The sequence below is a fragment of the Heteronotia binoei genome, chromosome 4, assembly GCF_032191835.1.
Source record: "Heteronotia binoei isolate CCM8104 ecotype False Entrance Well chromosome 4, APGP_CSIRO_Hbin_v1, whole genome shotgun sequence".
In the NCBI taxonomy this organism is placed as follows: domain Eukaryota; kingdom Metazoa; phylum Chordata; class Lepidosauria; order Squamata; family Gekkonidae; genus Heteronotia; species Heteronotia binoei.
Window position 1 is genome coordinate 138,217,237 of NC_083226.1, and position 17,534 is coordinate 138,234,770.

The 17,534-nt window shown below is 42.8% G+C and overlaps 1 protein-coding gene across 2 annotated transcripts in view; it reads left to right on the forward strand.

Annotated features, from left to right (window-relative positions):
- Positions 1 to 7,071: 7,071 nt before the first annotated feature.
- Positions 7,072 to 17,534, forward strand: part of SCAMP1 (secretory carrier membrane protein 1) — a 49,310-nt gene continuing 38,847 nt past the window's right edge. The window contains exon 1 of one of the 2 annotated variants that reach the window (XM_060235853.1): positions 7,072 to 7,378. In XM_060235853.1, coding sequence (XP_060091836.1) covers positions 7,322 to 7,378 — 57 coding nt within the window. In that variant the 5' untranslated portion in view covers positions 7,072 to 7,321. The remainder of the gene's footprint in view (positions 7,379 to 17,534) is intronic. The other variant, XM_060235854.1, reaches the window with a different exon arrangement.

The following is a 17,534-nucleotide window of genomic DNA, read 5'->3' on the forward strand; positions in this document are numbered from 1 at the left end:
ATTTTAGCAGAGTTGGACTTCCAACAGATGTCTATGTAACTGAAATCTCCCATGATCACTGTATCCATTCTCTTGGAGAATTTTGCAATCTGTTGTAGAAGTATCTCATCCAAGTCCTCTGCCTGACTTGGTGGTCTATAGCAGACTCCCACAGTAATATCACTGTAATTTCTTACTTCTGTTATCTTTACCGAGGGACTCTCAACTGAGCTGCCATGCTCAGATTCACATATTTCCTCACAAGTATATACCTCCTTTACAAGTACTGCTACACCTCCGCCCTTTCTCATTTGCCTGTCCCTTTTAAATAAGCTGTACCCCTGAATCCTAATATTCCAGTTGTGAGTGTCATCCCACCAAGTTTCAGTAAGGCCTGTTATGTCATAGTCTCCTTATTTATTAGGACTTCCAGTTCCTCCTGTTTGTTTCCCATACTCTGTGCATTAGTGTAGAGACATCAGAATCCATGTTTTATGCATCCCGAAGGTTTAGTTTCCATACAAGCCTGCAAGTTCACATTACCTAGCATATGCACCACTCTTTGCAAATCTTTAATGTTCTTATCCCCAGTTTCTGGCATCATACGAGGCTTTGAATTATTGTCTCGCTCCCCTATACAATTTGGTTTAAAGCCCTTCCTATTAGGTTAGCAAGGCTGTTACCGAACACCCTTTTCCCTACTGCCATAAGGTGCAAACCATCTCCTGATAGAAGACCACCATCTCGAAAGCGTAAGCCATGGTCCAGAAACCAACACCATCGATGTAGCCAGTCATTTATTTGAAGTATTCTTTCTCGTCCTAAGCCACAGCCTTCAACAGGAAGCACTGACGAGAATACAACCTGTGCACCCAGCTCCTTCACCTTCTGACCAAGAGCCACATAGTCTTTTCTAATACGTTCAGGGCTATGACGGGCAGTATCGTTCGTTCCCACGTAGATCAGCACAAAAGAATAGTAATTCGTGGACTTGATAAGTCTTCCAATCCTTTCTGTCACGTGCTGGATGCGTGCAGACAGCAGACCTCTCGGGATGACATAAGAACATAAGAGAAGCCATGTTAGATCAGGCCAATGGCCCATCCAGTCCAACATTGTGTCACATAGCGGCCAAAAATATATACACACACACACACACTGTGGCTAATAGCCACTGATGGACCTCTGCTCCATATTTTTATCTAACCCCCTCTTGAAGCTGGCTATGCTTGTGGCCGCCACCGCCTTCTGTGGCAGTGAATTCCACATGTTAATCACCCTTTGGGTGAAGAAGTACTTCCTTTTATCTGTTTTAACCTGTCTGCTCAGCAATTTCATCGAGTGCCCATGAGTTCTTGTATTGTGAGAAAGGGAGAAAAGTACTTCTTTCTCTACTTTCTCCATCCCATGCATTATCTTGTAAACCTCTATCATGTCACCCCACAGTCGACGTTTCTCCAAGCTAAAGAGCCCTAAGCGTTTCAACCTTTCTTCATAGGGAAAATGTTCGGTCGGCACACTTCGGGCTCCACCCCTGTGAGCAAGGAGTCTCCAATAACCACCACCTTCCTCTTCCTATATTGTGGAGCAGAAGCTCCAGGCTTCTTATCCACAGGATCCTGAGAAACTTTCTTCAAGCTTCGTGGAGGTTGGGGAAGTAGCCCTTGTTCCAATGGCTGAGAATCAGTTACTGTGGGGAGATCCTGGAACCTGCTGAGAAGCAGGGAATCAGAGCATCTCCTGATTTTCTTTCTCCTTTGGGTTACATTTTTCCAGGAACTCTCCTCCTGTGTTGGGTCCTCTTCTAATTGCTGAGATACTGTTTCCTCTCCCTCCTCTTGTCCTTTCAAGAAAATCCTCATCTTCCTTTATACACTGCAGCGTGGACAATCGTGCCTCCAATCCCTGTATCTTTTCCTCCAGCAGGGCCACTAACTTACACTTGCTGCAAGTGTAATTCATGCTACTCTCAGGTAGAAATACAAACATCCCAGTCTTTACAGGTCACTGCCTCTGCTCCTTCACCAGCCATACTACTGCAATTCATTTCAAAATTTTCTTTATCTTCACTTCTCTTTAAATCTCACTACCAACTGCCACTTGAAACTACTTTTGAGTAACTACCCACCTTTCTACAGGACCCCTAGGCTAGACCCCCAGGCCAAGAGCTCACACCTCTGGCAAGGATGACCCTTGCAAAGTAAAGGCTCAAGCCCCCACCCACCTCTGACTCAACAGCCAGAGCAACAGCAGAGGGTGGGGCCAGCAATTACCCCCAGGCAAACAACTAAGTGTTGCTCCTCACTCAGCAACAGCTACACAAAAGACACACAAAAGCAATCAGAAACCTCTCTCTAGCAGGCACCAAGCGTTCCACAGTTACCTCCCACAGCAACCCTGGGTAATGCTCCCCAGCAGTTTTAGAAAAGTAAATCAAGTTTCACTCACCTTACCAGCAGCTTTGTTCTAGATCCAAACAGCTTCTTCTACTGCAGCTGAGCCACTTTTTATCTCTCATCCAGTCTGATCCCCAGTGGATATGTCACTGCTGAATTAATTACCTTTTCTCCTGTAATTCCAGCTATGGACACCAGAGGTAGTTGTTTTCACAAAAAAATCTAGTATTTACTCTTAATCAGCTTTACTACAGCATACTATATATCCAAATAGGCACCCGTGTTGGTCTGAACAGCTGTTGGTTCTACAGCATACTATGTTAATGTTTCCCAAATTGTTTTTAATAAACAAGAGTCTAGCCCAGCACTTAACTACTTTGAAGCCATTAATGCCAATTAGTACTTCAGTGCTTAGCAAAATCATCACATTAGAAGCAGATAAGAGTGGAGATGGATTGCAATCCCAACTAGTAGAAAAATAATTTTGTAGAAAATGACGAAGTCCTTTTTATGCACTAACTAGCTCCATTACAAACTATGACTTGTTAGAATAATTTGTGCTGTCTCAGAGTGGCAGTGTGAGCAGGTCCAAGCTATCTGCTATAAAACTGCTGGATTAGAGAACAGGGAGGAAATAGATTGCAACCACTGTTTCCTCTAAGATGAGCTAGCTCACAGATTTTTAGCTTCCAGCTCACACATTTTTGTCTTCGTTCAGGACCTCGGGCACAATAATTTATGCAGTAGCTCACAACTTTAATACTGGTAGGCGGTAGCTTACAAAGTAGAATTTTTACTCACAAGATTGCAGCTTAGAGGGAACATTGATTGCAACATCATTATTTTGAGCAGAATTGTTGGCTATCTACATTCTATCCTGAGGCAATGGAATGGCCACTCTTAAAGAAAACATCCTTAGCTCCTTCTGTTCTGCCAACTACTATCCAATATCGAACCTTCCATTCCTGAGTAAGGAAGTTGAAAAGAGCAGCAGCAGAGCAGCTCCAGGCAGCCCTAGACCCATTCCATCTTGCTTCTGTCCCAGCCATGTGATGGAGATAGCATTGGTTGCTCTCACAGATGATCTCCACAGACACCTGGGTTGAGGCAGGTCAGCACAGCTGTTACTATATTTGATAGTGGCGTTTGACACAGTTGATCATAACCTGCTGACCCACCCCCTCACTTATGTGGGGATACAAAGGACAACCTTGAAGTGATTGGTATCATGTCTGCACAGTTGGGGAGAGAGCGTGGTGCTAGAGGAGAGTTTGATCATGATGCTCTCTGGCAAGGGTCCCCAACTCCTGGGCTGTGGACCGGGACCGGCCTGTTAGCGACTGGACTGTGAGTTGTATAAGTATTTCACTATATATTACAATAATGTAGTAGTAGTAAATAATAATAATAACAACACATTAGATTTATATCCTGCCTTCCACTCCGAATTTCAGAGTCTCAGAGTTGCTCACAATCTTCCTTATCTTCCTCCCCCACAACAGACACCCTGTGAGGTGGGTGAGTCTGAGAGAGCTCTCCCCAGAAGCTGCCCTTTCAAGGACAACTCTGTGAGAGCTATGGCTGACCCAAGGCCACTCCAGCAGCTACAAGTGGAGGGAAATCAAACCTGGTTCTCCCAGATAAGAGTCCACACACTTAACCACCACACCAAACTAATAAAAATAAAGTGCGCAATTGTATCATCCCGAAACCATCATCACACAAACACACACGGTCTGTACAAAATTGTCTTCCATAAAACTAGTTCCTGGTGCCAAAAAAGTTGGGGACCGCTGCTCTCTGGTATGAAACTATTGGTGATTCCTGGACCAAGAAGCATTTGTTTAAACTCTGACTAGAGCCGGAGCTTTCTCAGCCTCTTCCAGCTGAGATTAGGGCTCTGCAAGACCTATTAGTTCCACAGGGCCTGCAAAAAAAGCTGTTCCACCAGGCCTATGGTTGAAGCTTTCTGACAGATGAGAATGACAAATCTATCCTATTAGGCTCTTCTCTCTCCTGCCTGTCCCCAATTCTGATGTAATCAGTTTTTCTCCTGATTAGGTTATTTGTAGTTATATGCCATCTGTTTGTTGTAATCGGTATTTTAAGAACAGTTTTTAATAATTATGATTTGTTATTATAAAGATTACTCATGCTGAGCCTTGCACAAGTAGGGAAGGGAGAGTCATAAAATAAATAAATAACGCCACCTATTCTATTTGACAAGCAAACTCCAATCCAGGACAATATATGCCTCAATAAATCTGTCAATCTCTATGAAGCCACAATTCTCCTTTTTATTTCTTCCTGGGAATAAGTACATTGTACACACTGGGGCTTACTTTGGAGTAAACACGCATTTTATGTTTCAAAAGTGAAATATAAACAAATGTGAATTATACAAACAGCATATGAATTGGCTGTTAGTTGCTTATGTACGGTAATTATTTCCTTTAATGGCATTTATTTAATGCAATTTGAATGAATGTTATCCTCTATAAACATATTGGTTACCTTACATGATCTGCATGTACACTGAAAAGAAAGTTGGGCTGATATATCAATAGTTAACAAGATTAGACTAAGAAAATATTATGTGTAACTAAGCTTCCAACTGCCTTGAGGAAGTGTCCTGTATCTTTAGAGGCATTATGTATCAAGTGATGATTTTTGCCTGCATGCCAAGGAAAGTTTTAGCTATGCATAGCCACACATTATGCCTGCATTAAAGGTACAGGATATTTTTCTACAGCTTTGCTGGCAACTTCATGTGTAGCAGCGCCTTGCTTTAATTCTGCAAATAAAATCATTGAATTAGTTTTCAGGCATGTAAATGCTCCACAAACTGTGTGTATGTATAAATAAAGGCAAGAGTACGTCCTCCCATAGAGGAAATGTAGGTTTCCATCTTTTGCTAAACCATTAGACATCAGTGCCACATTCTTTGCCACTTCAGTTTCATCCTTATTAGATTTATGTGAACTGGAGGGATCTCAGTTCAACTCGCCATTCACACAGCCCCTCCTGCTGTTCACAACACCCTGCATATCTGCTATTTCTTCTGCCTTTTGGAAGGACTTGCTATAGGTGTCAGGATGACTCCTTTGTTCTGTATATACACATGCCGAAAGGAGCAGCAGCAAGGTGAGGTCACTCTTGGGAGAAGAAAGTTGTTTTAAGAGGTTTAACAGAAACTGAAAAACCTGGGACCAAGCAGAATTGCCTAACCATCTCCTTACCCTCTCAGACATTTCCCTACTAAAATTTAAAGTTTCACAAAGACAGTAGTAACTGATTAGTACCACAGTAAATGGGCACTTAATTATCAATAGTTTTCTGTCTACCCTTGAGATTTTTAGTGAAATGATATTTAGAGCTGTCTCAGCATCTATCCTGCCTTTTTACTGAAAATCAGTTCCAAGTCAATTACCAACATGCTTAATTGCAATCCATCAACACAGTTACATGAAGAAAAAGAAAACCAAAGTTTTTGGTTTGAAGAAAAAGAAAATCAAATATTTGAAGACATGAGGAGAAGAAAAATATCCCCCATCTGTTTCATAAAAAGCAGACATTTGAGGGAAATTTGCTTGATTTCTTCTAAAACCTAAACTTATTTAATTCTTATAAACTTATATTTAATTCTTATAAACTTATATTTAATTCTTATAAACTTATATTTAATTCTTATAAACTTATATAACTTTATTAAAGTGTCAAACTAGATCTGGGAAACCCAGGTTCAAATCCCCATTCTGCTATGAAGCTTACTGGGTGACCTTGGGCCAGTTACACACAGTCTCAGCCTAACCTACTTCACAGGGTTGTAGTGAGTGAGGATAAAATGGAGGTCAGGAGAATAATGTAAGCTAGCCATTTTGGGCCTCTATAGGGGAAAAAAAAGGATGTAAATAAATAAATAAATAAATAAATATTTATGAAAATTAAAAGTATACACACCTGCATCTTGTACAAGCAAAATTGCACATATATGCAATACCTGCAGCAAATTGCTGCATCCTATGCTATTTTAGCACATGTATCTTAAAATGTTCTCATCTGAGAAACGGGTGAGGGGACAGTTGAAATTAGAAAAATCTTATAACAGAAAAAATATATATAAATAATTGTATACAGTCACAACAGGTGGACAACCAGTATATTTGGATACCACAAAGCATTATAACTTTGAAAACTTCTTTAATGTATCATGACATATTATTATTAAAGTATATTAATTGTTGGCAGCTTCGTCCACATTTTAATAAACACGGTTTTGAATCTATGGTGGATATGTCTACAATATACGTAAGCATCCGATTATCTTTCTCCACACAAATGTCTAATTTTGAGTAAAACTTGTCTTAAAAATAATTTCTCATTCAAAAAAGATTAACATTGCATAGATTCCTTTACCGTTACTCCACAAAATTCCCCAACATTTTCCATCAGATTTTTTTTTAATCGTTTTGTCCCCTCCTCCGGCCCCTAACAGGACAGAGCGGTAAAAGTTATATCAGTATAAGAAGTGTCTCCCCGCTTAAAGCCTTAGAACAGAACAAAACCTTCAAGGAAAAGAAAGTCCCACTTGGATCTATCCCGAAGGTTTGTAAACACCAACGAGAACAACACAAAAGTGCACGCGCTCCCTTCCTCTCTCCGGCTTTACCATCCCGGTTACCAGCTTCCCCTCCATGCCGCTCCCATTTTCCTGTCAGGCAGCCGCTGGTACGTTACTTCCGGGGCAGCCATTTTGGACCGGGGGGGGGGGCTGTCTGAGCGGCCTATCCGGGGTTTAGCGGGTGGGTCTCGGAGCGGATCCGCTTGCGCTGTCATCGGCGCTGGGGGGGGGAGGGGTGGCAATATTCGGGGCGCTCGACTAGAGTCGCCACCGCCACCCCGCGCTCCTCAGAGCTCCACCGACCCTGCCTTCATCCCCACCCACCATGTCGGATTTTGACAGCAACCCCTTCGCGGACCCGGACCTTAACAACCCCTTTAAGGTAAACGCGCTGGGGATGGGGGAAGGTGTTAACATTTTTGAAGCTAGGGTGGTCCCCGTTTCCTTAGTCTTGTGAAGGTGCATGTAGATATCTCTTCCCCCTCCCCGCCACCCTTGTGAGGTAGCCTGTAAAAGGATGCCTCTGTCCTGCCCACCCCCTTTTCCTTGGAGCCGTCCCTCCTCCAAACCCTGCTGTGTTTTGCCGGCGAAACCAGGCTGCGAGAATCAGACGTTCCTGTGGCTCGAAAGGCAGCTTTCCCCCTTGAGGCTTTTATAACAGCCCGGCTCGAGCCCTGGTTCCCGCAGCGACTCCTTGGTCCTTCGGAGCCGCTAAGAGGCCTCCTTGGAGCGAAGGTTGCTTCCCCTCCCCCCACCTCAGGCTCTCGGCCTTCCTTGTATCTCCCTCTTAACAGAAAGGGTTTAATCGCATCCCAATGGCGTGGGATGTCGAGGAATGACCAAGATTGGTGAATGCTGCAGTTTTCTTTGGTTGTGTATCCCCAGTGGATGAAGAAGGCTACTTGTCAGTCTGAGCTGACACCAAGTGATAGATCTGGTGGGGAAGTCCCATCTTTCTCATCTCTACTAGTAAGAAAAATAAATCCCTGTAGTTTTCAAAGCTGACAAAATGGATGACAGATTCTGGAACAAAGTCTCCAAGAGCCACTTCTTAGTGCTATCTATTAACAGCCTGTGAAGAGGCAAGCTTTCTATTTTCAGGTGTATTACTCTTGTTGCTGTATTTCTTGCTGCTGAAAAGGTGTGATGTTAGGAATGAGATTTGTGTTGACAGCTTCAGCTTAAAACCAGATGATGAAAAACTAAAGTAACCAGATATGTAGCGTAATTTAGCTCCTAAACCTAAATCCATGCAACAGAATACACATCCATTTTTACCACTGCCTTCTCTTTTTTGTCTCCTTTATGTCAGATTTAATTGCACATCTTCGAGAAGGGACCTATGCACTGTAAAACAATATGTACATTAGTAATGTTATGTGAATAATTCTTCTAGGGATCTCATGAAATCTTGTCTTAATGCCATCATAATGCTAGTATAAATTCACTATACAACAGCTAGTACATAAAATAATAAAATAAATGGGTATAGAAAAAAGTATGCCATGGAAAAATACTTTTTAAGTAAAAGATACAATCTGAAAATCACATCCAACCTCCCAACCACTTTAAAGGCTGCCATCCCAAGAAAACTTATTTGAATAAAATGAGGCTTACTTTTGAACAAACCTACTTAGAATAGTCCCAAAATTTCATCTGCTGGATTTCAGTAAAATCTCAGGATTGATTTATTTCCCCTTGGCTCAGGATTTCATAGCCTCCATGACAACCATGGTCCTCTCTGATGTAATTACTGATCCTATACCTTGGGAAACCACACCCAGTTTTCTGCCACCATCTCATCTGCATGGTATAGGTCAGCCGAGCTGTTCTGGGTAATCAGAGGCCTGATGTACATGGACTCTAAGAGGGTTTGGGACTGCTCTGTGGCCCACTGTGACCATTTTGCTCAGCATTTTGCAGATAAAATCTCTTGCAGCTGTTTTCACTTGGATTTTACATTAGCATTGACAGGGTCAGATGGTGCCAGGGTAGTGACGTCCAGTTTTTTGGAGTAATTTCAGTTTATTTGGACTGAAGATAGTGACAGGATCCTTGGATGTTTGAGGCCTAGCACTTGCTTGTATGACGTTTGCTCTTCCTGACTACTTGAATCTGTGAGGGTGGTGGCTGACTAAGTGTGTGAAATAGTTAATGCCTTCTGAAGATAGGGAGTGGTTGCCCCATCCTTGAAACAGGCTCTAGTTCATCCACTTCTAAGGAAGCCTAACCTGTACCTACAGATCTCAACAGAAGTTGCCCAGAAACCAGAATGTCACTGTGCGATGTCCAGCTGGCCTGTGGCAGACCAAAGCCTCCCAAAGCAGGGAAATCCATGCTGGGACCTGGGGGCTAGCAACCCTAGCTGGTACTAATCTTACATAGCATGCCTGAAAGACTGCCTACTACCTTTGAACTCACCTGACCACTATGGCCTTCTTTAGAGGCCCTGCTGCAGCTGCCCCCTGTCTTCAGAGATTGGGTAACAACCTAGCAGATGGCCTTCTCAGTTCTGGCACTCTTTCCCCAGGGAGACTTGACTATCCCTTTATGTTGCCCATCGTCTGCCAGTGGGTGAAGTCTTTTTTATTTCGTTTGCCATTCTGTCAGTGATCCTTCCTTCCTCTGCAATATTTTTAATGTTGTTTTTATATTTTTGTATATATTTTAGATCAGGTTTTAATAAACAATGTTTTAAACTATTTCTTTTGGTTTTAATAGTTTTTAAGATGTGATATCATTATGTATGTTTTAATTTCTGAGCTTTCATTTCTGAGTTTTAATTTCTAATTGGTGATCCTTTAATTTCTGAGTTTTAATTTCTAATTGGTGATCCTTATTAGGGTCAAAAGGTGGAATATAAATTTTGTCAAATAAATACATACATTTATGCTTTAAAGTTTTATCCCAAAGAAACCTGGGAGCTGTAGTTCGGTGACAACACTGAGAATTATCTGTTAGAGATTGTTAGTCAATGTGAACAGCAGTACCCTGAGTACCCTTGGTAAAGGGAAACCTGTTTGTGGCGTAGATTTGTCCAAACATTTCTGCAACGCCTTTATTGTGGCATCAGCTTTTATATCCTGAATACTACTTATGGACCATTTGTAAGGCTGCAATAGTGACTATCAGAAGCCAAGCATAAGGAATTTAGTCTTTTTTTGAAGATTTCATGGTGGCTTAAAACACATGTTGCGCAGGAACGGGTTTTCTGTGTAATAAGTCTAAATGCAATCTACTTGAAAGTACTGTTAGGTTCTGATTCTCCTTTGAAATGAACTGGTTTAATTCCTTCTTAAAGGAGTCACTCACAAAAGTCGAGCAATACTAATTTAAGTGGGTGAAAACACATCATATAGGAGTTTCTTACTACCTTAACTATCTTATGAGATTTTTAACTTCATATAGCTGATTTTGCTGAGCAGACAAGTCAACATGGAAATATTGTCCCTTGCTGAAAGGTTTGAAAATTATTGTTGTAGAACAAAGCTAGAGTTATCAGATCACTGCCACCATAATACTGGTCATTTATTTACTTACATTTATAGCCATCCTAAAATGCTGGTATTGACATTTATATGTAAATGATTAGGTAAGTCCAAATCCTATTCTCAAACTCAGAGCACTTAAAGAGACAAAGATTCTGGAGTTCTAATTCTCAGTATGCTGCATCTGTGAGCCTCACACAGACTAACCCAGTGTTTGATAAGTCTATAGCAGATTTTGGTATCAGCATGTACAGCACACCTGTGCCAAACAAGGATTGCTGTAGAAAACTCCATATGTATTTTTTATGTCCTTTTGGGATATTACTTTTGATTTAAAATATATAACCAAGTATACAGTATATATAACCAAGTATTTGCGAGTCTCCTACAATTCAGCAGGACCTACTTCTGAAAAGTGCATACAGAATCTTAACTCCAAGACCGATTTTGCACTCACCTTACTCCGCCCTCATGTCTGTCTTCTCCATGCGGTGTCCTCCCTATTTTCCACTATTTGCATTGGGGCTGCAGCAAATATCGCGGTTTTCGTGCAGCAAACAGAAACTGGTTTTTAGTGGTTTCTTTTGCTGTGCAAAAACCACAATGTTTGCTGCAGCCCCAGAGAAGACGGACGTGAGGGTGGAGTAAGAGTAAATTCACAGGGTCTTCATTGCTGTCAGATGGCCATCCAGCCTCTGCTTAAAAACCTCCAAGGAAGGAGAGCCCACCACCTCCAGAGGAAACCTGTTCCACTGAGGAACCGCTCTAATGGTCTATTAAAACAATGATGCATCAGAAGTGTGAACATAGTGAAAAGTACTGTAAACCTGTGGAAGTAATTTATTGTTTCTTGCACTTAATTAATAGTTCTGTTACCACCATTTAGGAAATGTCATGGATATGCAGACTAAAGTGGCCTAAGATGTATGCTTTCAAAGTCATAAAGGAAGTCTTACTAGCTAAATATGGCCCATAAAATGATTTTATTTGGCTCCTGGCAGCTACACCATATATTTATCAAGGAAGTGATAAAGAGTTTTATGTACAACTTGACTTTTCAGTGAAATACATTTTTCAAAAGTTACAAATTTTGAGTCCAATGAGACCTTTGTTGGTCTTAAAGGTGCTTGTGGACTCAAACTTTGATAGAGATTACTAACACTAAGTTCATAAAGATCTCAGGTTGTATGGAAAAGGACAATTTTGGTTCTTAGACTACCGTCTACAAAACATACTACTGAAAGCACATGGGTCATTTAATTCCCCACTAAATAACTAATAGTAGCTGCTTCTCTCTCCTGTGTTATAGAGCTCTGTCGTGGGAACTGAACAGTTGTGTGTATCTATCTTCTACCAGTGTTAAAGTATTATTACCTTATTAATATTGGGGAGGGAGGGAGCGCTAGAGACAGTTATGTGAGATTTGGTATCTAGCCACAATATGGATATTACAGGATATTCATACTGGGGCTTGAAGTAACCAATTGGTTAAAAAAAAATTTTTGTACATTAGCCTCTCTCTCATATATCATCATAAAGCATAGTGATAGCTCTTGGATTTTGGATGCTAGAAATGAACAACAATGGGTACCCTGATTGGGATAGTATCTGGTTGGCTTCTGTTGAAAACAGAATGCTAGATTAGATAGCCTGATCCAGCAAATTAATTCTTATGAAGGTTTCAAGTGTTGTATGTTCATGCTGTCTCTCTTTCTCAGTGTTAAACAACTACTGACACTCTACACTGGTGGTGGGGGAGACCTGCACATCAGCCACTACAGGGCTAAATGTACCGTAGCAACTGGCATGACAAAGGCATTCTGGCACTTGGATGCTCTACTAGGGCAGCTCCTGTTTGCCCCGATGATCAGATGAATGGTAGATTACAGGAAACCACATTTACTATTAGAAGTGGGGAGGCACTATTGCTGCTTCATCGTTAAAAATTGTGGAAAGTAGTAGGTTATCATCATACTCTGTCCTCAGAGCTGAAAAACACACTGTTGCCTTAAAAATTTGGTGCTATTCCCCAGGAATTGTGTCACCTTTTTGTCATCTCTATGAAGGCTCAGTTTCTATAATATTTATATTATGTCCTTAAAATAATTTCCCATCCTGTATACATTGTTCCATTTTTTGTGATAATATCTGTATCCTCCTTTTTGAAGTGTTGTGCTGTGGTTATACTGCCTCAGTATGACAGTGTGTTAATGCTAATTGTACATAACTTTTCAGATCTCTCTCTCTCTCTGCTCGCAAGTTCAGTATTGTGTTCATTGTTCTTATTCTTTAATTAATTATGTTATTTAAAAAAGAAATGGGAGGAAGGATGAGGATGGAATTGGTTTCTCAAATTATTTGAAAGTATTAGGTTTCTGTCTTTGTGTTAATTTCAAAAGAACGATAATTCACAACCAGATCACTTCAGTATTGAAATGCATCTTCAAGTTTTGGCGGAAATCCAAAACATCATAACAGGTTTAAGACTCTCTTTTGTTTTTTGTGTGCTAAAAATAACACTTGAAGGCTACTGTGCTTTCATTGTGACTATAATCAATGTCAGAGCTCTTCCTGTTAGGGCAGCTCTTGAAGTCTTTAGAATATACAGTTATACATGCCTTGGGTCAGCTTCTTGTTAGAAGTAAAGAGAATGTGTGAGTGCAGCAGACGTATACAACTTTTGCAGAGAAATGGTATGCACCATATTTAGAAGCATGGAAGGCAAATGTGTAAATCATGCAAGCTACCTTTTCACTAAATGTGGCCCTCAGTTGGTGCCTTGCGTTAACACAGGAGGCAATTATGTATCTTTGCCAACTAAAGCCAGGTGATCTTACCTTCTTACAAAGGCTTCTTTACAAGGCACTTGGAATGATGGTAAGAATCCCAGTTCCGGCCAGTGTTCCCTGTAAGCTGAGTTAGTATGAGTTAGTCACAGTTAAAAGAACAGTATGTTAGTATGAGTTAGTCACATAAAAGAACAATAGTATTAGCACTTTTATTAACTTAATTAACTAATTTTTAAACTTAATCAGAATTTTAATGTTTAAATGTAATTTTGTTTTCTTTTGCTTTCCTTGTATAATTGAAATTTGTATGATGTTGTTAGCCGCCCTGAGCCTGCTCCGGCGGGGAGGGCGGGATACAAATAAAATTATCTATCTATCAGTTTTTTAGCCTCTGGCTCACAGCTTTTTGTCTTTGCTCAGGAAGGATGGTCCCAGAGCAGGGGTGGCCAAACATCCTTAACATAAGAGCTGCATAGAATTAATGTCAGATGTTTGAGAGCTGCAAGATATGAATGTTGAAGGAGGGAGGGAGGGAAGAAGAAGAATTGCCCTTCTCTCTGAATCAGAGACTCAGAGTGGCTTTCAATCTCCTCCCTCCACAACAGACACCCTGTGAGGTGGATGGAGCTGAGAGGACTCTCACAGCAGCTGCCCTTTCAAGGACAACCTCTGCCAGAGCTATGGCTAACCCAAGGCCATTCCAGCAGGTGCAAATGGAGGAGTGGGGAATCAAACCCAGTTCTACCAGATAAGAGTCTGCACACTTAACCACTACAACAAACTGGAAGGAAGGAAGATAGGAAGGTGGAGGAGGGGGAAGGGAGAAGGAGATGGAAAGAAAGCAACTTTAAATGCATTCTCCAGGCCACTGTCTGTCTTATAATAATAATAATACTTTTTATTTATATCCCGCCCTCCCCACCGAAGCAGGCTCAGGGCGGCTCACAACATATTAGTTCAATACAATACAATAAAATCATATAATTCAATAAATACTACATTATAAAACCATCGTTTAAATCATCATTCAAATTAAAATTAACATTCATGGTGCTAAATTTCAGATTTTTAATAAATTGATGGCTGAATACAACAGCAGCGAATTTATCATTAACTCAGCATTCAGCAAAGGCTATCTTAAAAAGAGTAGTCTTGCAGGCCCTGCGGAATTGCTCAAGATTCCACAGGGCCCGCACTTCGTCTGGAAGTTGATTCCACAGGTGTGGAGCTGCGATAGAGAAGGCCCGTTCCCTTGTGTTCTTCAATTTGGCCTTCCTCAGCCCAGGGATGTTCAGCTGGTTCTTTCCCACTGACCTCAGTGCTCTCTGGGGTTCGTATGGGGAGAGACGGTCCCTCAGGTAGGCAGGCCCTCGACCATGTAGGCCTTTAAAGGTAATAACCAGCGCTTTGTACCAAACCTGGTATGCAACGGGCAGCCATTGCAGCCCGCGCAGCCCCGGCTGTATGTGCTGCCACTTCAGGAGCCCTAACAATAGCCTAACCGCTGTGTTCTGCACCAGCTGCAGCTTCTGGGTTTGGCACAAAGGCAGCCCCATGTAGAGGGCATTACAGTAATCCAGTCTTGAGGTGACCGTTGCATGGATCACTGTTGCTAGGTCCTGGTGCTCGAGGAAGGGGGCCAACTGCCTCTCCCATCTAAGATGAAAAAACGCGGACTTGGCAGTGGCCGCTATCTGGGCCTCCATTGACAATGAAGGCTCCAGTAGAACCCCCAAGCTCTTGACCCGGTATGCCGCTTTCAGTGACACACCGTCAAAAACTGGGAGAAGAATTTCTCCTCCCAGAGCGCCATGACCCAAGCAAAGGACCTCCGTCTTCATTGGATTCAGCTTCAACCCACTCAGCCTGAGCCAACCTGCCACGGCTTGCAGCGCCAGGTCCAAGTATTTTGGGACGCAGTCAGGCCGGCCATCCATTAATAGATAGAGCTGGGTGTAATCCGCATATTGATGACACCCCAGCCCATACCTCTGGGCAATCTGCGCAAGGGGGCTCATGTAGATGTTAAATAACATCGGAGAGAGAACTGATCCCTGCGGCACCCCACAATCTAGCGAGTGCCTCTGGGACAACTCTCCCCCAATTGCCACACTTTGTCCCTGTCCATCAAGGAAGGAGGAAAACCACTGTAAGGCCAACCCTCTGATCCCTGTGTCGGCGAACCAACAGGTCAGTAACCGACAGACGACCGTGTTGAACACAGCCGATAGGTCTAACAACATCAGCACCGCCACGCCGCCTCAATCCAGATGCCACTGGAGATCATCCACCAAGGCGACCAGCACTGTCTCCGTCTCATGGCCTGGACGGAAGCCAGACTGGTAAGGATCTAAGATGGAAGTGTCATCCAGAAAACCCTGCAACTGTAACGCTACTGCCCTCTCGATAATTTTACCTAAAAATGGTAAATTTGAGACTGGTCGGTAATTTGCCAATTTGGCCGGATTGCTGTACTCTTTTTCAAGAGAGGGCGGACCATAGCCTCTTTCAGAGGTGTTGAAAATTGCCCCTCTGAGAGGGATCTATTTACAATGTCCCGTAAAGGACATGTAAGCTCCCTCTGGCAAGATTTAATCATCCAAGAGGGGCATGGGTCCAGATCACAAGTTGTTGGACGTACAGTAGAAAGAATTCCGTCAACTTTCCCCAGGCTAAGTGTGTCAAAGTGATCCAGAATTGAACCAGGAGACAGGCACAGAGCCTCAAGATCTTGTACTGTATCCAATGTGGTGAGAAAGTCCAGGCGGAGCGATGTGATTTTATCTGCAAAAAATTTCGCAAAAGCCTCACAGCCTATCTTTAATTCTCTCACATCTCTCACATGAGGCAGTGTTGTAAGGTTCCTAATTATACTAAATAATTGTGCCGCGCACGAATTTGCAGACGCAATCCTAGCCACAAAGTAGTCCTTCTTTGCGGCTTTGACTGCCATCTCATAAGACCTCATAAATGTTCTGTAGGATGTTCTCGTCGCTTTGTCATGAGTATGCTGCCACTGCCTCTCTAGTCATCTGAGCCCTTGTTTCAGCTGCTGTAGCTCTGCGGTGTACCATGGAGCCAGCCTCACACGAGGGTGCAGAGGACGTCGGGGTGCGATCTCGTTGATGGCCCTGGATAGCCAACCATGCCAAACCTCAACCAGGTCATCAAGGGAATCACCAGGGGGCCAGGGATCCCGCAGGACCATTTGGAACCGCTTAGGGTCCATCAGACTCCGCGGGCAAGCCAAAATAGGCTCTCCGCCCATACAGGGTTGAGGGCCTTGAGGGAAAAGTGATCCAACCATGGCACCGCTTCTGCGGCAATATCGTCCACCAAAATCCCGGACACAAAGATCAAATCTAACATGTGACCAGCCTGGTGTGTGGGAGTTGTAACAAACTGGGAGAGTCCCAGTGTCACCATGGAAGACACTAGCCCCATCGCCAGATTGGAGGCCGTGTCATCGGCGTGGACATTGAAATCACCCAGGACCATCAGCCCTGGGTATTCCAACGCCCAGCCTGCCACAGCCTCCCATCAGAGATGGTAAGGCGCTGGCCGGTGCATTAGGCGGACGGTACACCAGCCAGATCGCCAACCCCTCCCCAACATCCCACTCCAGTCCAGCACATCCCACATTAATCGTTGGGGCTGGGAGAGCCCGGAAGGAGTAATCCTCCCGTATGAATAGCGCCACCCCCCCCCCCACCCGCTAGTCCATGATTGGTGAAAGACCAAGTAACTTGACTTGGAGAAGTGATTTAGATATAAATGGCTTCTCCAAACCAGTAAATGGGGCAGTGGGGACTTTGAGAGCTACACAATATGTATGAAAGAGTCACATGTGGCTCCTGAGCTGCAGCTTGGCCAACCCTGCCTCAGAGCAAACTAATTTATGCAGTAGCCAAATCACTTGCTCACAGCTTTAATACCAGTAGCTCACCAAGTAGAAGACTCTACAGCTTACAGGGAGCATTGGTACTGGCCATCACAGAGCTCTTCCTAAACCAAATTACAAGAGGAATAAGCTACTATTACAGCCACTTTTTTGCTATTCATATGTTCAGAATAGTTGCTTGACATTTCTTTTGTGGGAGCTGTTTGTCTTACAAAGGCTTCTTTGTAAGGCACTTAGAATGATGGTAAGAATCCCACTACTGGCCAGTGTTCCCTGTAAGCTGAGTTAGTGTCTCCAAAGAGCTCTCTTGTTCAAAGACTCATCAACATTAAGACAGAGAAGATCTTTGAGAATACACCA